A 26,595-nucleotide genomic window follows, 5' to 3' on the forward strand; every position below is an offset into this window, starting at 1 on the left:
CTCCACCCCCACATTGCTCGAGGGTATTCATGCCCATGGTAGTTGTCACGTAGCCGGGACATGCACGTGACACAGGTGCCTCTACGAACAATGGTCAAAACCATTGCATTGTCTCTCACTTCCGAGTCCTGAATTAATAGCGATCTTGCGATTCTCCGGAAGGAGGGGGCTGCTCCCGCTCCTTCGGCCCCTCAGAGCTGTGGTACCTTCATAACACTACCCACACGATCAATGCCTCTCATTATCTTGTATACCTCTATCAGGTCACCTCTCATCCTCCGGCAATCCAAGCAGAAAAGGCCGAGTTCACTCAACCTATTCTCATAAGGCATGCTTCTCAAACCAGGCAACATCCTTGTAAATCTCCTCTGCACACTTTCTATGGTTTCCACGTCCTTCCTGTAGTGAGGTGACCAGAATTGAGCACAGTACTCCAGGTGGGGTCTGACCAGGGCCCAAAATAGCTACAACATTACCTCTCGACTCCTAAACTCAATCCCACGATTGATAAAGGCCAACGCACTGTATGCCTTCTTAACCACAGAGTCAACCTGCGTAGCAACTTTGAGTGTCTTATGGACTCGGACCCCAAGATCCCTCTGATCCTCCACACTGCCGTGAGTCTTACCATTAATACTATATTCTGCCATCATATTTGACCTACCAAAATGAACCACCTCACACTTATCTGGGTTGAACTCCATCTGCCACTTCTCAGCCCAGTTTTGCATCCTATCAATGTCCCACTGTAACCTCTGACAGCCCTCCACACTATCCACAATGCCGCCAAACTTTGTGTCATCAGCAAATTTACTAACCCATCCCTCCACTTCTTCATCCAGGTCATTTTTAAAAATCACAAAGAGAAGGGGTCCCAGAACAGATCCCTGAGGCACACCACTGGTCACTGACCTCCATGCAGAATATGACCTGTCTACAACCACTCTTTGCCTTCTGTGGGCAAGCCAGTTCTGGATCCACAAAGCAATGTCCCCTTGGATCCCATGCCTCCTTACTTACTCAATAAGCCTTGTATGGCATACCTTATCAAATGCCTTGCTGAAGTCCAAATACACTACATCTACTGCTCTTCCTTCATCAATGTATTCAGTCACATCCTCAAAAAATTCAATTAGGCTCATAAGGTACAGCCTGCCCTTGGCAAAGCCAGGCTGACTATTCCTAATCATATTATACCTCTCCAAATGTTCGTAAATCCTGCCTCTCAGGATCTTCTCCATCAACTTACCAACCACTGAGGTAAGACTCACTGGTCTTTCATTTCCTGGGCTATCCCTACCCCTTTCTTAAATAAGGGAACAATGTCCTCAACCCTCCAATTCTCCAGAACTTCTCCCGTCTTCATTGACAATGCAAAGATCATCGCCAGAGGCTCAGCAATCTCCTCCCTCGCTTCCAGTAGCCTGGGGTACATCTTGTCTGGTCCCGGTGACTTATCCAACTTGATGCTTTCCAAAATCTCCAGCACATCCTCTTCCTTAATATCTACATGCTCAAGCTTTTCAGTCTGCTGCAAGTCATCCCTACAATCGCCAAGATCCTTTTCTGTAGCGAATACTGAAGCAAAGTATTCATTAAGTGTCTCTGCCATCTCCTCCGGTTCCATACATACTTTTCCACTGTCACACTTGGTTGGTCTTATTCCCTCACATCTTATACTCTTGCTCTTCACATACTTGTAGAATGCCTCAGGGTTTTCCTTAATCCTGCCCGCCAAGGCCTTCTCATGGCCCCTTCTGGCTCTCCTAATTTCATTTTTAAATTCCTTCCTGCTAGCCTTATAATCTTCTCAATCTCTATCATTACCTAATTTTTTGAACCTTTCATAAGCTCTTATTTTCTTCTTGATTAGATTTACAATAGCTTTTGTACACTGTGGTTCCTGTCCCCTGCCATCCTCTCCCTGTCTCATTGGACCATATCTATGCAGAATCCCACGCAAATATCCCCTAAACATTTGCCACATTTCTTCTGTACGCTTTCCTGAGAACATGTTTCCGATTTATGCTTCTAAGTTCCTGCCTGATAGCCTCATATTTCTTCTTACTCTAATTAAATGTTTCCCTAACCTGTATGTTCCTGTCCCTCTCCAATGCTATGTTAAAGGAGATAGAATTACGATCACTACCTCCAAAATGCTCTCCCACTGAGAGACCTGACACCTGACCAGGTTCATTTCCCAATACCAGATCAAGTACAGCCTCTCCTCTTGTAGGATTATCTACATATTGTATCAAGAAACCTTCCTGAACACACCTAACAAACTCCACCCTTTCTAAACCCCTCACTCTAGGGAAATGCCAATCAATATTCAGGAAATTAAAATCTCCCATCACAACAACCCTGTTATTAAAACACCTTTCCAGAATCTGTCTCCCTATCTGCTCCTCAATGTCCCTGTTACTATTGGGTGGTCTATAAAAAAACACCCAGTAGAGTCATTGACCCCTTTCTATTCCTAACTTCCACCCACAGAGACTCCGTAGACAACCCCTTCATGACTTCCTCCTTTTCTGCAGCTGTGACACTATCTCTGATCAACAGTGCCACACCCCCACCTCTTTTGCCTCCCTCCCTGTCCTTTCTGAAACATCTAAAACATCACTTGAAGTAGACATTCCTGCCCCTGCACCATTTAAGTCTCTGTAATGGTCACAACATCATAGCTCCAAGTGCTGATCCACACTCTAAGCTCATCCACTTTGTTCATAATACTCCTTGCATTAAAATAGACACATCTCAAACCATCGATCTGAGTGTGTCCCTTCTCTATCACCTGCTTTGTGCACTGTCTCCAAGCTTTCTCTATTTGTGAGCCAACCTCCCTTTCCTCCGTCACTTCAGTTCAGTTCCCAACCCCCCAGCAATTTTAGTTTAAACTCTCCTCAATAGCCTTTGCAAACCTCCCCGCCAAGATATTGGTCCCCCTCAGATTCAAGTGTAACCCGTCCTTTTTGTACAGGTCACACCTGCCCCAGAAGAGGTCCCAATGATCCAGAAATCTGAATCCCTGCCCCCTGCTCCAATCCCTCAGCCATATGTTTATCCTCCACCTCATTCTATTCCTATACTCACTGTCACGTGGCACGGGCAGTAATCCTGAGATGACTACCTTTGTGGTCCTGCTTCTCAACTTCCTTCCTAACTCCCTGTAGTCTGCTTTCAGGACCTCTTCCCTTTTCCTAGCTATATTGTTGGTACTAATATGTACCACAGCCTCTGGCTGTTCTTCTTCCCACTTCAGGATATCATGGACATGATCAGAAACATCCCAGACCCTGGCACCTGGGAGACAAACTGCCATCTAAGTTTGTTTCCTGCATCCACAGTATCGCCTGTCTGACCCCTAACTATAGAGTCCCCTATCACTGCCGCCATCCTCTTCCCTTCCCTCCCCTTCTGAGCCGCAGGGATAGACTCTGTGCCAGAGGCGCGGCCACTGTTGCTTCCCTCAGGTAGGCCGTCTCCCCCAACAGTACTCAAACAGGAGTACTTATTGTTAAGGGGGACACCCACTGGGGTACTCTCTAGCACCTGCTTCTTGCCCTTCCCTCTCCTGACATTACCCACTTATCTGTCTACCCAGGCCCCAGAGTAACTACCTCTCTATCATCTCCTCACTCTCCCTGACCAGACTAAGGTCATCGAGCTGCTTCTCCAGTTCCCTAATGCGGTCCCTTAGGAGTTGCATCTCGATGCACTGGGTGCAGATGTGGTCGTCCGGGAGTCTCCAGGACCTCCCACATTTGACACTGAGCACAGAAAACCAGCCTCACACACATTCTTTTTGTCTGCATCCTAAACCCTGCCTTGACCCGTTATCACCGAAGCCCCACTGTGCCAGATCCTTCCTACTCTGACTCCCACTACTCCAACACCCACACTGTAAAGCGGTCTCCTTTTAAACTCTTTCCACTGTTCTCACTGGCCGACCTCCACGTGCTTGGGCAGTCATGCCCTGTTCAAACTGCTGAAGAAATAACAATGTACACATGTACACCTGGAATCCGTGGGCCCTGAAGACCTGGTCCAGGACAACCTCAGCCATCTCCACCACGGAAGATAACCTCCAAGGCAATGAACTTGCAGGCTTTTGAAAACCAATCAACAACCACCATGATGACTGATTTCCCCTCGGATGACGGGTGATGTGTGCCCAAGGTCTTTTAGTCCCGGGTAGGGGATTGAGGTCGGGTATAGTGCTCCTTGTTCTGGGCACAAACTTCGCATGCCTGCACATACTGCTGAACTTCTCTCATCATTCTGGGCCACCAACACCTCCACTTGGGTCCTGGCCATCCCTGGGTGTACGGTCATTCTTGACAAATGTCCCCATTGCAGTACCTGGGACCAGATGGAACTTGGGGCGAACAGCTGACCCGGAGGGCTGTTCTCAGAAATCACCCCTTGTGCTAGAGTCTCCTGAACAAGAGCGGAGATTCTCCAATGAATTGGCACTATCATTTTGGCTCAGGGCAAAATAATGGTAGGGTGCTTCTCTCATTCCGGTTCATTAAACTGGCAGGACAGGGCATCATAGAACATAGAACTTAGAGCAGTACAGCACATTACAGGCCCTTCGGCCCACAATGTTGTGCCAACCCTCAAACCCTGCCTCCCATATACCCTCCCTGCCCCCCACCTTAAATTCCTCCATATACCTGTCTAGTAGTCTCTTAAACTTCACTAGTGTATCTGCCTCCACCACTGACTCACGCAGTGCATTCCACGCACCAACCACTCTCTGAGTGAAAAATCTTCCTCTAATATCCCCCTTGAACTTCCCTCCCCTTACCTTAAAGCCATGTCCTCTTGTACTGAGCAGTGGTGCCCTGGGGAAGAGGCGCTGGCTGTCTACTCCATCTATTCCTCTTAATATCTTGTATACCTCTATTATGTCTCCTCTCATCCTCCTTCTCTCCATAGAGTAAAGCCCTAGCTCCCTTAATATCTGATCATAATCCATACTCTCTAAACCAGGCAGCATCCTGGTAAATCTCCTCTGTACCCTTTCCAATGCTTCCATATCCTTTCTATAGTGAGGCGAACAGAACTGGACACAGTACTCAGGACAGGCTTCTGGTTCTTAGACACCGATCGATAGGTCAGGGTGAAATTAAATTTGTTAAATAACAAAGACCACCTGACTTGTCTGGAATTCAGCCTCTTGGCCCCCTGAATATAGGCAAGGTTCTTAAGGTCAGTCCAAATGGTAAAAGTGTTCTTGGCCCTGTGTTCTCCAGCCTGTGATGCCATTGCTTCAACTGCAAGAGGCTCCCAATTCCTGATGTCATAGTTCCTCTCTGCCAGGGATAGCAGCCCAGAGAAGAATACACATGGGGCAGTCTACTGTCCAAAGGTGATCAGTGAGACAAGACTGAACCTACTCTGATATCGGATACATCCACTTCCACAATGAAGCAAAGGACCAGATTAGGAGAAACCAAGATGGGAGACAGCGTAAATCGCTGTTTAAGCTCTGCAAAACTCCGTGGTTTAGAAGGCATACAGTGCGTTGGCCTTCATCAATAATGGGATTGAGTTTAAGAGCCGAGAGGTAATGTTGCAGCTATATAGGACACTGGTCAGACCCCACTTGGGAGTACTGTGCTCAATTTTGGTCACCTCACTACAGGAATGATGTGGAAGCCATAGAAAGGGTGCAGAGGAGATTTACAAGGATGTTGCCTGGGTTGAGGAGAATGCCTTATGAGAATAGGTTGAGTGAACTCGGCCTTTTCTCCTTGGAGCGACGGAGGATGAGAGGTGACCTGATAGAGGTGTATAAGATGATGAGAGGCATTGATCGTGTGGATAGTCAGAGGCTTTTATCCAGGGCCGAAATGGCTAGCACAAGAGGGCATAGTTTTAAGATGCTTGGAAGCAGATACAGAGGAGATGTCAGGGTTAGGTTTTTTATGTAGAGAGTGGTGAGTGCGTAGAATGGGCTGCCGGTGCTGGTGGTGGAGGCGGAAATGATAGGGTCTTTTAAGAGACTCCTGGATGGCTACATGGAGCTTTGAAAAATAGAGGGCTATGGATAAAGCCTAGGTAGTTCTAAGATAGGACATGTTCAGCACAGCTTTGTGGGCTGAAGGGCCTGTATTGTGCTGTATGTTTGTTTCTAAAAGCAGCCTCTGCTTCAGTAGTCCAGACAAAATAGTTAGTGGATTTCTTAGTTGGGGCTGTCAGCAGAGCTGCTACCAAGCTGAATTTCCAGTAGAAGTTAGCAAACCCCAGGAATCACTGGACCCGTTTGATAGTAGATGGTGGTGGCCAGTCTCTGACAGCCTGGGTCTTGGTAGTTTACGAAGATACACTTATGGAGAATATCCCAGAGCACCTTGTTTATATAGGCTTGGAAAACAGCTAGGGTGGTTGCAAATCCAAAGGTACTCGTAGTGCCCTGTGGGTATATTGAATGCCATCTTCTATTCATCGCCCTCCCTGATATACACCAGGTTGTAGGCACTCCAGAGGTCTAATTTTGTGAATACGCTCATCCCTTGGAGGATCTCAAAAGCCATATTCTTAAGAGGAAGGGGGTAGTGATTCTTGGTTAATCCTCTGTAATCAATGCACATTGCTCTTTTGTACAAAGAATCAGAATCAGGTTTATTATCACCAGCATGTGATGTGAAATTTGTTAACTTAGCAGCAGCAGTTCAATGCAATACATAATATAGCAGAGAGAGAGAAAAAAAATAAGCAAATCAATTACAGTATACGTATATTAAATAGATTAATAATCGCACAAAGAAACAGAAAAATATATTAAGAAGTGAAGCAGTGTTCACGGGTTCAATGTCCATTTAGGAATCAGATGGCAAAGGGGATGAAGCAGTTCCTGAATTGCTGAGTGTGTGCCTTCAGACTTCTGTACCTCCTACCTGATGGTAACATTGAGAAAAGGGCACGCCCTGGGTGCTTTCTGAGACATCGCTCCTTGAAGAGGTCCTGGGTAGTTTGTAGGCTAATACACAATGGAGTCAACTAAATGTACAACCCTCTGCAGCTTCTTTTGGTCCTGTACAGTAGACACTCACCCCCCCATACCAGACAGTGATGCAGCCTGCCAGGATGCTCTCCATGGTATATCTATAAAAGTTTTTTGAGTGTACTTGTTGACATGCTAAATCTCTTCAAACTTTATAACTTCCTACTTTATAACTGCATCGATATGTTGGGACTAGGTTAGGTCCTCAGAGATCTTGACACCCAGAAACTTGAAACTGCTCAGTCTCTCCACTTCTGATCCTTCTATGAGGATTGGTATGTGTTCCTTCGTCTTACCCTTCCTGAAGTCCACAATCAAGCTCTTTCATCTTACTGACGTTGAGTGCCAGGTTGTTGCTGCGGCACCACTCCACTAGTTGGCATATCTCACTCCTTAATGCCCTCTCGTCACCACCTGAGATTCTACCGACAATGGTTAATTCATCAGCAAATGTATAGATGGTATTTGAGCTATGCCTAGCAACACAGTCATGGATATAGAAAGAGTAGAGCAGTGGGCTAAGCATACTCCCCTGAGGTGCACCAGTGTTGATCATTAGAGGAGGAGATAATACCACAAATCCACACAGATTGTGGTCTTCCGGTTAGGAAGCTCAGAATCCAATTGCAGAAGAAATTTGTGCCGGTGGGTGAGGTGGAGGGCCAAATGAAGCTTGTGGCAAGAGCTTCTATTATATACTCCTCCATGGTGGAGGACGTAGCAAGCAGCAGGCCTATGGCACAGTCACAGGGTCAGTGTGGTGGAAGAGTCAAGGCCTTTGCCTTGCTGAAGACCTCTTCTAATTCCTTATTAACAGAGGGGATTTCAACCAGTTTGTACTATCTCCTGTGGACTCCTGAGACTTATCGGTGACAGGGCTTGTGTTGCCTTTATGGCAGTTATTTAGTTTATAATATTTTCGCTTAGTAATTCATTTGTTAGCATTTTCTAGTTAAAATTAGAATTGTTTAAAGTATATTCATTGCCTGTAAAATATATCGGCATGCCATGACGTCACATCCGGTTTTGCCGCGTCTTGTGGGAAAATACCGGTTTGGGATCAACACAAGGGCGGGGGCTCGCACGAGGGAGACCAGAGCAAGAAACAGACTCGCGCAAGAAGTTGTTTGTATGCATTAGAAATCACAGTGAGAGCAACGCTGTAAGTTAATAGATAATCGATATGTTGAATTAAAATGTTAACGCTGACTCTGTTAAAAGCAACGACGGTCGATAAGGTTCATGTTTTCGTTAGTTAAAGAGTTGCGGATAGTTTGTGTTGAAGTGTATTTAAAGCGGTCCATGGCGTAGGCCAGGGGTGGGCAAACTTTTTGACTTGTGGGCCACAAAGGGTTCTAAAATTTGACAGGGGGGCCGGACCAGGAGCAGATGGACGGAGTGTTTTGGTAATACACCTCATAAGAGAAAATAAAATATCATGGGATATGTAGAAAACATGTGCTTTAATTTCAATTGAAAATGAACAAATGCATTACAACAAAATATCTGTCTTTGAAGTCCTATGGTATTTAGCTATTTATTGAAATGACTTTTAAAACACTGAAAATTAAATGAATAAAATACAGCTTTTTTAAATAGTAACTGTTATTATTTTAAAGCACTGAAAATTCTGTTATCCTTCAAGATATTATCATCATCACTCTCCTCCTGACTGTCTTTATTTCAAAAACGGTAGGAGATGCAGGTCTACTTGTCCTGCTCGATCTTATTCAATTGTCCCCTGCGCCAAAACTCAACAACGACCCGCACAATGACAGAACAGTGAGAGCGCGCCAGTATGCGGAGCGCGTTATTTGATCTGGAGTGCATTTTTTATTCTGAGAACGTACGTGCAACTGCGCACTACTCATGTCCATCACGTAACAGAAATGACATGTAACATGTAAGGCTTATTGAAAAAAATATTTTCAAATGCATTTTTTACATAACACAACGAAGAAACTTATTTTTAATTTCAGTGGGAACAGTGTTGTTGGTCTCCCTTTTTAGCCAGCACATCAAAGTCTGGATTTAGTTTTGTTGTGGCGATTCTCAGGATGGATCTGAGGTGTTGGTCAGTTAACTTGGATCTGTGGCTGGCTTTGTTGATGTTCATGACGCTGAACGCCTGTTCACACAAATAGGTCGAGCTGAACAAGAGTAAAGCGCAAATGTGGAGTAATACGCTGCACCTCAACAAAGGTCAATGTGTAGCGGTGTGCTACATGCAGCGCTAAAATTACGACACGGAGTCGGTAACTGCAGTCGAAGAAAAAAAACATTATTCGAAATCCCCAGCCTCACTTTTAAGCCTCCCTCAACCTGCCCCCCTACGCAGAGGCTCCAAAGCTCTGTGCTCGCAAATCCCCGCAGGCTATCTCTCTTCGCCGGAACGCTGGCTAATTGTGAGCCGGTTCGGATGTGCCAGGAAATGGGTCACCACAAATGTATATAGAGTGTGTCATCTATTGGGAAAATGCCAGAATTGCGGGGAAAAAACGTTAACAAGGTTTATTAATATAATTTCATCAAGTTCTGTGGGCCGGATTAAAAAGCTTAACGGGCCGCATAGGCAGATTCTGACTGTATGCTGCCCTTTAATGCAATGTAGTTGTAGTTTACTTTTACAAGTATTTACAATGTAAATGTGATATCAAGAAGGGAACAAATACTGTATCAATCTTGTACTGTTTTATCAACAGTTTTCACCATACATTAACGTGAAGAGTGAACAGTAAATGGTTAATCTTACTGCGACCTTGTTTTCATTGACTACGGTTTATCTCGGTGTTTAATTCGGCGTTCCATTACACCCAAGCGAGAACGCTACAGGGCTGATTCAACAGGCTTCAGAGACCTCTCTCAGAGCTCACAAAGTACATTCTGTGGAAACAGTTGCCAAGTCAGAGTGTGACCCTCCCTCCTCTGTAGCCACAGGCAATGGCAGTGTGGTGTTACAGACAGTTCTAGCATCCTGGAGAATAGGCATCGAAGATCGGCGTAAAGGAGTCTTTTAACTTCTGGTGCTGGTTCACTTCAGCTTAATGGCAAGTCTCCCAGATTGCTCGGGCATTTCCTTGGTCTTCTCCCTCTCTCTAGTTCCTGCAGGATTCTAACTTGACTGTGTCAGGACTCACACTGTCCCATTGGCCAGAACCACTTGTCTGCTGAAGGTCTGGACTAGGTCTCCAGAAAGTCTCAGGTTCCCTTGCACTGAAGCCTGCCCTCTTATAGGTCGCTGGTCATTATGTCAGAACACCATACCATAAATAAAGTCTCTTATAATAATTTTTCCCTCTCTCCAGTCCACAGATAGGTCATGCTAGGACAGCCAAGGGTACCCAAGGATCAGGGGTATGAGTGGAAAGTCAGTAAAGTAGAAACTAATGTTTTCCACATGATCCCCTATCCTCATCTGCAATTTCACAGTCTGTTGCTATATGTGCCCAGAACCTAGCAGTCGGCTGTCCAAGACAGTTGTGGGCATGGACTGGCTCAAGTCAGATGTAGGTTGAACGGACAGGCAGTTTATAAATCCAGAAAATCCCAACAACCCTTCACCTGCCTCAAGTTCTTAGCTCAAGTGAACTCCGCTTTCAGCATGAAGCCAGAATGACTGCTACCATGACCGTCCTCCCAACGCTGGATGGTGTTATCAGTTCTCCAGGTGGCTACAGCTTCAGACATTCAATCTGCAGATCACCTGCTTCTCTGCAATAAAAACAGCAACCTCGACTCCATTGACGGGACATTTCATCAGCAGAGAGTCTAGCACAACTGACTTGCATGGGTTCAACTGGATTTTGGTCGTGGCCTGAAGTTGAGGAGTGGAACTGCAATGCTAGGAACTGGGCTCGGACCAGCTTTCTTTGACCTCCTGAACTTGCCCCACTTTCACTCTGCCAGACAATTATTGAGGCAGATGGACTGGTCGATGAGAACTTCTGCTGGCTCTCCTATGGCAAGGGCATCCTTCAGTTTGTCTTGGGAGTTTGTAGCCGTATAGCATAGCCAAACATTCCCCGTTCCAACCACTCTTCTGGGTCAAGGTCCAAAATTCTATTGTGTAATCAGCTGATGACCATCCACCCCACCCCCTGTCGAATCTTCATCAGGCGGTCTGAAGCAGGGTAATGAAACATCTTCCTCATGGTGGCCATGAATTCCTCTGAAACACGAAGGACTCTGACCTCAGGCCAGGGCTCTTCAGTCTGGAGAGAGATAATGAAGGCTACTTTTCCATGCGTTGAAGGGAACCAGGACAGCTTAAGTTTAAATACTAATGAGCATTGAATGAGAAAGCCACAGCAAGAGCCCAGGTTACCATCAATTCTCTTGGGGTTGGAAGATGTACTGGCTCTGGAACAGGTCCAACTGGCTTTCCCAAATGACTTTGGTTTCCACCTTGCAAAGGTTGACCAATGCCACCGTGAATTTCCAGGCTCTGTCTGGAAATATCTTCGTAGTGGCTAGTAACAGCAAAGAATAGACTCTAAAACACAGCTTGGTCTGAGATAGCTCAATCATACTGTGATGAGAGTCCTTGACAGACCCAAATGCTGGAATATCCGAGGCTGGGATTGAGACACAGTCTCAAACAGAATCGAGAAACTGAGCACAAAACAAACATTAGGTTTATGACTGAGCACAGAAGCTACGTTCAGGTCTTCCTTGAATACTCAATTCTCGGCACTCAAAACATAATTATTAATTAACGGTAAGTCCTATGCCCTTAAACATGCTACCCAGCTATCCATACTCAGGAGAGTTAGAGTGTTTTAATCTCAGAAGATGACGTGGTTGAGAGCGTCTCATAATAGACGGCTTTTAAATGTTGCTATTGTACCCACTTCAATCACTATTTCTGGCAGTTCATTCTAACTACACACCATTCTTTGCATGAAGTTGCCCCTAATGTCCCTTTTAAATCTCTCATCTCTGTTCTGAAACCTATAACCTCTTGTTTTTAACATCTCTTCTCTAGGAAAAGGACTATGGTGCCCCTCATAATCTTATAGATGTTTATCAAATCACCCCTCAATTTCCTACATTCTAGGGAATAAGGTCCTTATCTACATAATCTGTTCTTGTATCCTTGTAACATAGAATCCAAAATCCAGACAATTTCCTTATTGGTCCTGCATCCTATAGTCTTACTGGTGCTACGATACTGAGGTATGATTAAGTAAACAAAAGGTAGAATATGATAGATATAGAGTACTGAAAATAAGTAAGGCCCTTTTTGAATATAAAGTATATGGGAGGGAGGGGCCTACTTAAAAATGTTAAAAAAAGGGTGGTGCATTTTGGGGTGGTGGGGCACAAAACAGTAATGAAGAAAAGAGGGACCTTTATATACAAGACCATAGATCGTTAAAGGATACAGAAGAGACTGCAGATGCTGGAGTTTGGAATAACAAACAATCTGTTGGAGAAACTCAGTATGCCAAGCAGCATTTGTGGTAGGAAAGAAAGTGTCAATGTTACAAATTTAAACCCTGCACTGGAACTCTATGAGGTCTTGTTTGTCATAGATCCATAAAGATGGCAGCATATGTACTTGCAAATGGTGATGATGAAGGTATCTAGGATGCTGGCCTTCATCAGAAGGCACAAAAATAATAAGAGCATAAAGATCATGGCACAACTTAATGAAACCCTGGTGAAGCCACAGCTGAAATATGTAACACACACAAAACGCTGGTGGAACACAGCAGGCCAGGCAGCATCTATAAGGAGCAGCACTGTCAACGTTTCGGGCCGAGACCCTTCGTTTCATGCAGTGTTTCTCCTTACAGATGCTGCCTGGCCTGCTGTGTTCCACCAGCATTTTGTGTGTGTTGCTTGAATTTCTAGCATCTGCAGATTTCTTCATGTTTGCTGCTGAAATATGTGCAAGCTTTAGTTCTCACACCAAAATAAAAATGAGACTGCATTGGAGAGATGTTGCCAGAATGTTATTTTTCATTCTGGGTCTGTTTCCCAAGGAACAGAGGAGGCTGGCATCATGTTAAGATGACCAAGGTATGATAGATAGACCAACATAATAGAGCAGACAGTGAAAAACTGCTTTTCCCATAAGGAAGACAACCAAAACCAGGAGGCATAGGTTTAGGTTAAGAACCAAGAAAGTTTAGAGGTGACCTGAGGGAAAAAAAATCACCAAGTGCACGGTTGTAATCTGGAACACGCTGTCTGGGGTAGTGGAATGCAGTTCACAACATGAGAGAAGTGGATGAGCAGTTGTAGTGCAAAGACATAGGCTACAGGTTAACATAGAAGCTGGTCAATGGGATTATCATAGATGAATACTTAATGATCAGTATAAACATGATAGGTTGAAAGGTCCATGTCCCAAAGCACATATAACTTAATAAAGTGCTATAAGCTGTTCATAGAGTAGATGCGTGGCTGGAGAATTAGGGCAGTTAATAAGCATAGAAGATTGTACTGTACTGTACAGAAACATGTCCTTCATCTCATTATATCTATACCAACTATGATGCCAGTCTTAACTAATCCCATCTGCCTGTACGTGGTCAATATAGTCTTCCATTCCCTGTCTGTTTCTCTATCTGTCCAAATGCCTTTTAAATGCTGCTGTCATATCTGGTTCCACCCCACCCCTCAGCCTCCAGAGAAAACAACATTGTATAATTTCTCCTTATAGTAATACTGTCCAATCCCAGTGAACCTCTTTGGAACCTGCCTGGATTGGGTCCCCAAGGGAAGCAGACAACTTGGTGTATTGAAGAGGCTTTTAAATAGACACATGAATATGGAAGAAAGGGAGGGAAACGGATGAAGCACAGGAAGAGGACATCAAGTGCATCAAGATAGGCCTGTCCAATGCTATACTGTTCTATGAACCCTCTCCAAAGCTTCCAAATCCTTCCTGAATAACTTGCACACTATACTACAAATGTGACCTAATTTAACAGATTTTATGCAGCTGCAGCATAACATCCCAATGTTTACATTCAGTGTCCAAGATCTGATCTCCCAAAGTGCAACACCTGACAGTCACGGAGTCAGAATTGTACAACACAGAAAAGGTCTCATTAAAGCTCATCCCATTTCCCAGTTCTTGGCTACATCCTTCTAAACTCTTGTCATCCATATACCTGTTCATATACTTCTTAAATGTATCTAATATAGCTGCCTCAAACACTTCATCTGGCAGCTGGTTCCATATATCTGCCTCCCACTGTGTAAAAACCTGTCTGGATTAAACTCCACCCGCCATTTCTCTGCCCACACATCACCTTGGTCTATACACTGCTGTATCCTTTGACAATCTTCCTCACTGTCCACAGCTCCACCAAGTGTTAGGTTGTCTGCGAACTTAGTCATCAGCCCACCATTCAAATTATTTATACACATCACACCTAACAGAAATCCCTAGACTGATCCCTGTGGAACACCACTACCCTGAAACCCCCCCCCCCCCATCTGTTTTCTGTGGTCAGAAACTTGGGGGTACAAGTACACTGGGATGATTCATTGGGATGTTGCCTGAAATAGAAAGCATTAGCTATAAGGGAAAGATGGACATACTTAGATTGTTTTCTCTGGAGCATCAGAGGGAACCCAAACAGATGTAAAATTATGTGGGGCATTAATAACGTAGATAGTCATCTTTTCCCCCACAGTACAGTTATCCTAAAGGACACAGGCTTAAGATAAGAGAGGGAAGATTTAAGGGAGATTTATCTTGATCAACACAGAGTGATATTAGTTTGATTAGCAGCCCTCAGACATCCCTAAACATTCAATCCCTCCACTACCAGAACACAGAGACTGCACCAGGGTCACCGATCAACCAAAGATGGTTGAGTTGGACATTTCTGAGAAGCTCCTGGACTTACATATCACAATTGCTGTCAAAACCCTCTTAACAAACGTAACTATTTTCTTTGTCTAAGAGACATTCCTGGATGTCTGTGAATTTCAGTTTTGCTACCATTCCTTGATATCGGAATAATACCTTGCTTCAGCAGCAGTCATTCCTACATTAGATAGGTGAACCAAGCCTGAGAATCCCAGTGATTAGAATCTAAACAGATGAAAAAGGAGAGTTTTGTTCAGCCTCATTGAGAACTTAACAGCCCATTCATACAAAGCAGCTTGGTGCATCACTTTGAAGCACTGACTGAACCCCATGAATATCAGATCATGCTTGTTTTGAAGAGCCCTTGAGCTCTGATGAACTTGAAGAGGGCAGAGGAGTAAGCTAAGTTGTTGGCTACATCAAAGCAGGAACATTTGGGGGAATCAAATAAAAGATTACGTTGTTCTCCATGAAGTGAATTCATGGGGCAGCAACAGTTTCAAAAGGAAAACATTCTGATGTTGAAATTTAGTTTTTAAGTATCAAGGGTGGGGCTTCCATGACTGGACATTTACAGAGCCAGATTGAAACTTCCCTTGCAATATTGGAAGAGAAACTTTCTTGTTACAGTTAAAGGCACACCACCTGTCACCCAACCAATGGTCAACCCCCTCAGTATGCAATCTTGGTTCTGTGCCTCAGTGGTTCCTGCAATAAATCGAATGGCAAAAATAAATACAAAGTGGTTCTTCACTAACATTGGTTCAAGTGCTGGAAAATGGGAGTAATACGGATGGATGCCCATTGGCAGATGTGGACATAATGAGCTAAGTGTCCTGCTTCCATTGTGTACTTGCACCATTTTACACAAAGCTACGGTCCCTGCTTTAAAAGGCAGAAGTACAAACCAATGCAATACCGCATAAAGCTGTGAAAAACAGCTCTCTTGTTCAGCTTTCTCACTGAACTGACCCTTCCCACTGACTAAAAAAAAGGAAGAAGCACTGTGCAGGGTGGTAAAACTGCTTTCCAGACATGAGAAGAGAAATCCATTTATTTTATTTACTCGAGTGAAAGTTAATATAATTATTCCACAGCCCAATGCCCCAATTATAGCAAAACTGTGATGACAAGACTCTTCAAGACTTTCAAATCTCTTATTATCTTTCCTTTCGGTTAGTCCTGACGAAGGGTCTCAGCCTGAAACGTCGACAGTGCTTCTCCTTGTAGATGCTGCCTGGCCTGCTGTGTTCCACCAGCATTTTGTGTGTGTTGTTGTTTGAATTTCCAGCATCTGCAGATTTCCTCGTGTTTGCTATGACAAGACTCTGCCCAGATAGATTTACAACAAACCACCATCTATTAGGGCATGCAAAGTAATGGGTAGAGGAGTGTACTCCAGGCTTATCCATGTAGAGCTCACGACCTGAACTAATGGAGACAAGCATAAGTTCAGCAACAATTTAACTTATTTTTGTTTTCAGTGGCTAATTTAGGAACATAAAGGTTAGACAGTGGTGAGGTCAGAAAAGTGAAGACATGGCTTCTGCTCTCTTTATTCCCATTGGTAGTACAATGCAGTACAATCACATTGCTTGGCCAAGAGTAGCACATTACCTCTTCCATAGCAGCCCCTTAGCCTACAAGAGAGATCATGCTTGCAATACTTAGATTGTACAGACAATATAGCTGAGGTGCCTTTGAGGATCTGATTAGATTGCAAGTAGATGGCATAGAGATAACAAAAAATGCTGCTGCTTTTGAAAGTTGATAAAAATCAAAATGTTCACAGCATTTGGAAGATTCTGTCAATTTGTTTCTGCTTAGATAATAACCTTCCTGATATTCATTGATCCTCTGTGCATCATGTTAGGAATATTTAGTCAAAGAACAAAACTGCAGGCTAGCCCTGTAGCAGATCCAAATAGTGCTGTAAATACACCAACATATGGAAACTTAGTTTGAGAGATGGGCAGGGCAGAATTCTTCATCAGTATCCCTCTCTTTCTTCCATATTCATGTGTTTATTTAAAAGCCTCTTCAATACACCAAATTGTCTGCTTCCCTTGGGGACCCAATCCAGGCAGGTTCCAAAGAGGTTCACTGGGATTGGACAGTATTACTATAAGGAGAAATTATACAATGTTGTTTTCTCTGGAGGCTGAGGGGTGGGGTGGAACCAGATATGACAGCAGCATTTAAAAGGCATTTGGACAGACTGAGAAACAGACAGGGAATGGAAGAATATATTGACCACGTACAGGCAGATGGGATTAGTTAAGACTGGCATCATAGTTGGTATAGATATAATGAGATGAAGGACATGTTTCTGTACAGTACAGTACAATCTTCTATGCTTATTAACTGCCCTAATTCTCCAGCCACGCATCTACTCTATGAACAGCTTATAGCACTTTATTAAGTTATATGTGCTTTGGGACATGGACCTTTCAACCTATCATGTTTATACTGATCATCAAGTATTCATCTATGATAATCCTATCGACCAGCTTCTATGTTAACTTGTAGCCTATGTCTTTGCACTACAACTGCTCATCCACTTCTCTCATGTTGTGAACCGCATTCCACTACCCCAGACAGCGTGTTCCAGATTACAACCGTGCACTTGGTGATTTTTTTTTCCCTCAGGTCACCTCTAAACTTTGTTTCTTAACCTAAACCTATGCCTCCTGGTTTTGGTTGTCTTCCTTATGGGAAAATCAGTTTTTCACTGTGAATTGTAGGGACTAATGTGCCCTCTTTCTTTTATTTGTCTATTAACTTTATTAAATTTGAAATATTGATAAATATATTTCCACTGTATGCCATGTACGATCTGTTATTTCCTAGCAAATGAGTACTCTACATGGGGCAGTATTTACCACAATTTTCATTCTCTCATTGGAACATTCCAACGTTCCTGTTTGGTTGAACCCAAATCAGATGGCCCCTCGGCACGTGTTCTCACTGTTATCCATTGAACCAAGTTTGCTATAAGTCCTCATGAGAAGGTTACATAGAATTATGAGAAGGTAGCCCGTATCATTTTTTCAGGGTTGAGATAAGAGTTATAGAATTATAGCATACTACAGCACAGAAAAAGCCCTTTGGCCCACCAAGTCCATTACAAACTATTAATCTGCATAGTCCCATCAACCTGCTCCCAGACCACAGCACTCCATACCCTGCCCATCCATGTATCCATCCAAAGTTCTCTTAAATGCTGAAGTCAAACTGACATTCACCACTTCCGCTGGCAGCTCGTTCCACACTCTTAGCACATTCTGAATGAAGGCTCCCCCTCCTGTTCCCCTTTAATATTTCACTTTTCACTCTTAACCCATGACCTCAAGTTTCAATCTCACTCAATCTCATTGGAAAAAGCCTGCTTGTGTTTACCCTATCTGTAACCCTCATAATTTTGTGTACCTATACCAAATCTCCACTCATTTTTCTATGCTCTAGGGGATAAAGTCTAACTTATTCAACTCAGGTCCTGGCAACATCCTTGTAAAATTTCTCTGCACTCTTTCAATCTTATTGACATCTTTCCTGTAGGTTAGTGACCAAAACTGCACAAAATACTCCAAATTACTCCTCATCAATGTCTTACACAACTTCAACATTACATCCCAACTCCTTATGTTACGTTTTGTGGCTTCAAAACATTAATTCAAATAAAATCATGAGAGTCTGGGAATATGGGTCTAGTTCGAGTTTACTTTTAGAAACGCACACCTGTATCATATAGTGATGGCAAATGCAATTAATGTATTTTGTATTAACCCATAATTAATTAAACAAACAAGAATGCTTAATCAACCAATATATACAAGATTACTTAAATATTACTGAAATATTAAATACACAACTCTCCTGCTTAGCAAAAACTCCAACTCAATACAATGCATCTTAACTATAAACACAGTATATTATATAATACAACTATTATTATGCAATATCCACAGCATAGTAAATTTTAAATTGGTTTGTTCAGGCCTATAGATTTCATCGCTGTGGAGGTTTTCTTACTCTTGTGGGATAATGTATTTCCCAACAAGGGAAGTCACTCTGCCAGGTAGGTGAGACTTGTGACTGAAAACAATCTCAGGCTCTGGGGCTTCCTCCATGGTGAGAGATGACTCTGAAACTTCAGTAAGTGGTTCTGACAGCAGTAGCCACCTTTCTTCTTCCAGTTTGTGTATCTTGATCCTGGGAAGATGCATTTCATTCGCTGGAGTACTCTCTTATTAATCCTTCCATTGCTCCCTTTACAATCTGATCTCTCCTCTTGCTTTCCTCAACCACAGCATCACATGATGAATCCTCTGTTTTCATATCTCCATTGATTCTTTTCTTTTAGGCCTTCCATTCATCCAGCTGGGCTTTGGTCTTTGCATCTACTTTTACAAGCTTGTCGTCTACCATTTGAAGTTCATACAATAACCTTAGTGCACATAGAGTAGATTCTAGTTCTTTATACTCACACAAGCAGAATGCTTATAACTTTCCTGAAGCTCCAAGAACTCTCTTACAGCTTAAAACATAGTCCTGTTTTGCAAGTAACTGCCTGAGTAACATATGTAATGCTCAGGTTAAAATTTCTACTGCTATGCTGCAGATACTTCATTTTAGCATATTTCTGTAAAAGCAATACATCTTGCTGGTAGAACATTTTGGTTTTGGCTGAAGATGAGGAGCCATGGTTTTCAATTTAGGAATGTTGTGTTGGCCAATCAAGAGAAAGCACTGGAGGAGCTGGACACAGAGAGATTGTGACAGACAGTGGTCAGGTTCATAGTCTTTAGGTGGGAGATGTGAAGAGGAGAGGGTCTGGGAGGACGCCTGGAGGATTCTATCAGAAGGGGAGACCCTAATGCAAGGAGTGATTTGCAAGACGAAGGGTTCTACCTGTGATTGGTGCTGAGAATTCAGCACTGTGAGTAAAGAAGTACACCTGACCATTACAGTTACGACATGAGCTCCAACGTTGTTTGCACATTTAGATTGGTTTAATTATAATGGGTCCCCTTTTTTCCCCTATTAACTACTTGATAAAACTGGAAGTGAAATTGATAAATATACAGAACCTTCTTTATAATCTTATACAGTGCATGATCTGTTATTTCTTGCCGATCGATAATTGTGTATGGGCAGTATTTACACAGCTTTTGCTCAAATTGAGGTTCCTTTAATCAAAATTCCCAATGCTCCCATCTGGTTGAATCCCAAATCATACTGACCCGATAGACGTATATTGTTTAGGGAAGGTGGCCTTCTCACAGCTGAATCGTGTGGCTGTTAGTAGAGTTAGCTAATGAGCTGAGTTTGTACATGATCCCCAGTGAGAGGGTTACATTCTGTGGGGACTCAGCCGGGATTTCAGATTGATTGAACTGAATTGAATTGAATTGAATTTCAGTTTATTGTCATTTAGAAATCACAACTGCAATGCAGTTAAAAAATGAGACAATGTTCCTCCAGAATGATATCACAAAAGCACACAACAGACTACACCAGAAATTCTACATAACGTTTTGGCAATCCCCAAATCCAGAGTCCGGAGAGGCTGCTACGTATTAATATCGCGCTACCGCCTTAGCGTGTTCCCCGGAAAGGAGCTCCAAATTCACCAGACAAAAACAAGACTACCCAGACACACCAGGTCAGGAGACCAATTCTACCACCCAACAAATCAAAAACTAAATCTACAAGATCTACACAAAACCACATAGTTACAACAGTGCAAACAATACCATAATTGATATAAGAAAAACCATGGGCACAGTAAAAATAGACCAAAGATATTAAAAGACTATAAGTTTGAAAGAAACCACCACACAGTTTCCACAAGTCCTCAGGGTCCCAATAGATTCATCATCCCACGCAGGCGGCAGAAGGGAATGCCCCCGCTATGGGCTTCCACGGCACCGCCAGACTCAGCCTCGCAGACACAGCACACAGTGAAAGCATCCCGACCGCAGCGGACTCCAAGTCCATCGAACCTCCGAGCTTCCGACCATCCCTTCCAGCACAGCTTCTCCGAGCACCATCCTCTGCCGAACGTGTTAAGATGCCCCCGCCAACGGCCATTGGCAACGCGACCCTGAGGACTGGGGGCCTGTTCTTCCCAGCAGAGACCCAGCCCTCATAGCAGCAGCAGCAATGAAGAAGGTCTTCCTGGAGATTTCCAGATGTTCCTCCGTGCTCCCACGTCTGTTTTTCATCAGATTAGGATTGTGCACGGCACCCCACTTGACAAATAACAGATATCAACTCTGGAGTGGCTGCTGCAAACTGCATCACACCACCATCTTGAAGCATCTGATGCTGTGTGAATGCTGTTTTAGGGTTAAGCAGTCTGTGTGGTTAAACCAGTGGTTTAAGTAGTGTTGGGAAAGTGATTAAGGTACTTCCTTATGGATGCTGCAGTAAATTTCAATGGTACACAATCTTGCATCACTCTCATCATTATGAGATATTTCGTCAACAGCATGCAGGTTAGTACTCTTTTTAAAAATGCAACTTTTTAAGATTTTCTTATCTCTGTGCAGTTCATTTATTTTTGTCAGCCTGACATGCTCTTTGTTTGTGTCTTACCTTGTTGCATTTTCTGCAAGTTTTGCTTTTAAATTGGCATTTGTTTGGTGTATGTAAGCCCCTGCCACAACAATAACACAATTTGTTTGGCCTGGCACGGTCCTTACAATTTTATTCACACTCACTTTCATTCCTGATCAATTGCATCTGTCTGCGATTTCCATTGAAACTGCAATTTGCACTGCTTCTCTGAATGTAAGCTGTGATTCAATTAGAGGCTATTTTTGAATGATTTCTTCTAAGATTCTACAAACCAGACTATCGCTTTAGCCCACTGCAGTACTGACAAGGTCAGATAATCTCTTCAATTCAGCCACGTACGCTGAAATGGACTCTCCTTCCTTTTGATTCCACTTATGAAACCTAAAACATTCTGCAATCAACAATAGCTTTGGTTCTTAGTGTTCCTGTATTATTTGGCAATATCACCAAAGCTCATTTCTGTTGGTTTGGTTGGAGTAGTCAAATTTCAAAGCAAACTGTACGCCATTAAACCCAAAGTACTTAGCAAAACTGGCACTCAGTTATCATTGGCTATTTCATTTGCTTTGAAATACTGCTCCAATAGTTCAGTAACCATAAGCCAATTACCTGTTGCGTTATTAAACTCAATAAATCCTTCTGATGTAGTCAGCCATTTCTGATTTTTTAAACGATTATTATCACCCAGTACTCACTCTTTATGAACATGACTGATTTGATTATGTCTTCCCTTCCAAAAAGCACATGCTGATCTATTTCGACGTTGCTCTCTCTGCATTTTACATTATTGTGAATATCTCACTGCAATGGGTCAATAAGACATTTCGGGTTTGTTTTAAAAATATCTTGTCCCCAATGCTATGTTTTGTAAGTTCACTTGAAGGAAGAAGTGCGAAGTCCAAAATACAGCAATAATTTCATCTTTACTTTTTCGCAAGGTGGGCATGATAATGTATGCAATTAACATATTTTATATATAACCCATAATTAATTTAAGCAAACAAGAATGCTTAACCTATATTATATACAAAATTACAAATATTACTAAAATATTAAATATACAACATTGTACTATTGATTTATGAAGACCAAAGCTTTCTTTATGACCCTCTGTACCTGTGATGCCACTTTTGATGAATTATGGGCCTGTATTTCCAAATCCCTCTGTCCTACCGCACTCCTCAGTGCCCAGCCACTCACCATGTAAGGTCTACCCTGCTTAGTTCTCCCAAAGAGCAACAGCTCACACCTGTCTGCATTAAATTCCATCTGCCATTTTTCACCCATTTTTCCAGCTGGTCCAGATCCTACTGCAAGCTTTGATAGTCTTTCTCTCTGTAGACTACACTAATCTTGGTGTTATCCGCAAATTTGCTGATCCAGTTCACTACATTATCATTCATATCATTGATAATACTGTAAACAACAAACAAGAGTGAACCCTGTGGTACAACACTAGTCACAGGCCTCCAGTCAGAGGCAACCATCTACTAGCACTCACTGGTTTCTCCAGCGAAGCAAGTATCCAATCCAATTCACTACTTCATCTTAAATGTCAAGTGAATGAACCTTCTTGATTAACCGCTGAACCTTTCTGGATGCCAAGGTAGCGTAGCAGTAAGTGCGATACTATTACAGTCAGAGTTCAATTCCAGTGCTGTTTGTAAGTTCTCATCATGAACCACATGGGTGTAATCTGAGTGCTCCAATTTCCTCCTACAATCCAATGATGTACCAGTTAGTAGGTTAATTGGTCATTAAATGTTGTCTGTGAATGTTAAATGGGGGGAGAGGGATTTTGCTGGGCCATGCAGCTCATTGGATTGGAAAAGCCTGCTCTGCATTGTATCTCTAAAAATTAAAATTTAAAAATAATAAGGCCTCCCAAGCAGGACCTTGTCAAAATGGGCTTTGGCAAGACCTTTCACAACATCCACTGCCTTGCCTTCATCAAATTTTAAGACAACTTCCTTGAAAAGCTCTATAAGATTAGTTTCACATGACCTACCACACAAAAAGCCATGTTGACTATCCCTAATTAGTTCCTGTCTATCCAAATAGTTATATATCTGGCCCCTTGGAATACTTTCCAATAAAACACCCACTACTGACGTTGGATTCATCAGCCTATTTTGTTTATTCTTAGGGCCTTTCGTAAACAACAGAACAACATTAGCCATCCTCTAACCCTCCAGCACCTCACCAGAAGCTAAGGACGTTTTAAATATATCTACTGGGGTCCCTGCAATTTCTGCACTTGCATCTACAGGGTCCAAGGGAACATCTTGTTGGGCCCTGGGGATTTATCCACCTTCAATTTCCTCAAGTTAGCAAACACCTCCTCCTCTGTATTGTACTTTCTCTGGTTGGGATTCCTATGTATTGATTAAGAAAAATTAAAATCACCTCTTTTCACAACCTTATGTTCATTGCAACAGTCTGTGATCTCCCTACAAATTTGTTCCTCTAAATCCTGTGGGCTGTTGGGTGGTCATCCTCTGTCCTCACTGAGCATTGCCGTGACACTTTCCCCGACTAGTAATGCCACCCTTACCACTTTAATTTCCCCCCACCCCACTCTATCACATCTAAAGCAACAGCATACTGGAACATTGAGCTGCCAGACCTGCCCCTCATGCAACCAAGTCTTACTAATCACCACAATGTCATTGTAGGAGCCATGTATCTATTTTTCTGTCTGTATTGCATTTTGAGACACGTTTATTATGGTAATCTGTCATATGGGTTAGACTATGATAGAAATAAATGAGTATTATGTAGTTATGTATTCACACTTGGGGTCACTTAGATGGTGACCGGAGGGTGTGAGACATGAGAAATGATATTTTCCTGTTGACCAGTTAAGTAGGTTAATTTCACTAAATGAAACATTATTAGATTGTTTATGATACATGTGACACCCTGGTAAAGATTATGTTATAGGGTATTTCATGTAATGGCTTTCTGTAGAAGCTGTGTGTTCTGCTGGTGGTGTTTGGTTTACCATTAAAGATAAGGAATGCTTAGGAATGTTGTATCATCCAATCAGGAGGATGGAACTGGGAGAAGGTTCTAGAGAACACTGGGGGAGAGATTTTGTGACGAACACTGAGGTGGGTTGAAGTCTTTTCCACAATAGACAGGAGAGATGCTCAAGAAAACTGGCCATAGGATTCAATCCGGTGTGAATGCACAATTTGATGGAGCCCATGAGAGGAAATTCTACCGAGGATCAGTGAATATGAGGTGTTGTGAGTACACTGGACACTTCGGCTTCGGAAGACTTGAGTTCCAACCTGTGCATATTTGACTGTTTAATTATAATGGGCCTATTTGTTTTAATCTTTCTTTTCTTTAATAATGCTTTGGTTAACATTCATAAACATACTTATAATTGTACGCAGTGTACAATCTGTTATTTCTTGCCAACAGGTGATTACATGGGGCAGTAAATCACACAGCGTTGACACAATCCGAGACATCCCAACCTCACGGTTCCCAAGTCAAATCTTTGCTTCACTATTCACCAGTGAAAAGAACCTTTGCAATTGTGAGGATGACTCACAGCAGACTGAAACATGAGAATACAGACATTAAGTGAGGATGTACTGGTGCTTTTGAAAGGTTGATAAGTCATCGGGACTGGATGAGATGTACCCCAGGCTACTGTGGGAAGCGAGGGAGGAGAGTGCTGAGCCTCTGGCGATAACATTTGCATCATCAATAGGGTCGGGAGAAAAACCAGAAGATTGTAAGGTTGCAAACGTTGTTCCCTCGTTCAAGAAAGGGTGTAGAGATAACCCAGGAAATTATAGTGGGTCTTACTTCGGTGTTGGACAAGTTGTTGGAGAAGATCCTGAAAGGCAGGATTTATAAGCATTTGAAGAGACATAATCCGAATAGGGATAGTCAACATAGCGTTGTCAAGGGCAGATCATGCCTTAAGAGCCTGATTGAATTTTTGAGGATGTAACAAAAACACACTGATGAAGGTAGAGCAGTGGATGTAGTGTATATGGATATAAGTAAGGCATTTGATAAAGTTCCTCATGCGAGACATGGGTTCCACGGAGACCTTGCTTTGTGTATCCAGAATTGGTTGCCTACAGAAGGCAAAGGGCAGCTGTGGATTGTTTGTATTCTGCATGGAGGATGGTGACCAGTGGTGTCCCGCAGGGATCTGTTCTGGGACCCTTCCTCTTTGTGATTTTTATAAATGACCAGGATGAGAAAGAAGGGTGGGTTAGGAAGTTTGCTGATGACAGAAAAGTTGGGGGTGTTGTGGATAGATTGGAGGATTGTTGGAGGTTACAGTGCGACATCACTGAGATGCAGAACTGGGCTGAGAAGTGGCAGATGGAGTTCAACCCAGTTAAGTGTGAAGTGGTTCATTTCGATAGGTCACATTTGAAGACTGAATATAATATTAATGGTATGACTCTTGGTAGTGCGGAGAATCAGTGAGATCTTGAGGTCTGTGTCCAAAGGACACCCAAAGCTACTGCGCAGATTGACAGTGTTGTTGAAGGCATATGGTGTGTTGGCCTTCAACAACCGTGGAATTGAGCTCAAACTGTGAGGTAATGTTACAGCTATATAAGACCTTAGTTAGACTTCACGGAGTACTGTGTTCAGTTCTGGTCACCTCATTACAGGAAGCATGTGGATACTATAGAGAGAATGCAGAGGGATTCGACAAGGATGTTGCCTGGATTGGAGAGCATGCCTTATGAGAATAGATTGAGTGAACTTGGCCTTTTCTCCTTGGAGTGACAGAGGATGAGAGGTGACCTGATGGGGGTGTATAAGATGACAAGAGGCATCGATCGTGTGGATAGCCAGAGGCTTTTTTCCCAGGGTAGAAATGGGTAACATGAGGGGGCATAGTTTTAGGGTGCTTGGAAGTATGTACAAGGGGGCTGTCAGAGGTAAGCTCTTCCACACAAAGAGTGGCGGGTGCATGGAATGCACTGCCAGTAAAGGTGGTAGAAGCGGAAACACTAGGGTCTTTTAAGAGCCTCTTAGATAGGTAGATGGAGCTTAGAAAAATAGAGGGCTATGCGGTAGGGAAAGTCTAGGCAATTTCTAGAGTAGGTTACATGGTCGGCACAATATTGTGGGCTGAAGGGCCTGTAATGTGTTGTAGATTTCTATGTTTCTAAAT

The 26,595-nt window shown here is 43.0% G+C and overlaps 1 protein-coding gene across 3 annotated transcripts in view; it reads right to left on the reverse strand.

Moving 5' to 3' along the window:
* LOC132395819 (protein phosphatase PTC7 homolog) overlaps positions 1 to 26,595 on the reverse strand; it is a 143,415-nt gene that overhangs the window by 20,023 nt on the left and 96,797 nt on the right. The window contains exon 5 of one of the 3 annotated variants that reach the window (XM_059972909.1): positions 15,959 to 16,280. The exons of the other annotated variants lie outside the window; for them this stretch is intronic. Coding sequence (XP_059828892.1) covers positions 16,269 to 16,280 — 12 coding nt within the window. The 3' untranslated portion in view covers positions 15,959 to 16,268. Of the gene's footprint in view, positions 1 to 15,958; positions 16,281 to 26,595 lie in introns of those variants that run through there. 3 annotated transcript variants of the gene reach the window in all.

The sequence above is a fragment of the Hypanus sabinus genome, chromosome 6 (assembly GCF_030144855.1).
Source record: "Hypanus sabinus isolate sHypSab1 chromosome 6, sHypSab1.hap1, whole genome shotgun sequence".
Taxonomy (NCBI): Eukaryota; Metazoa; Chordata; class Chondrichthyes; order Myliobatiformes; family Dasyatidae; genus Hypanus; species Hypanus sabinus.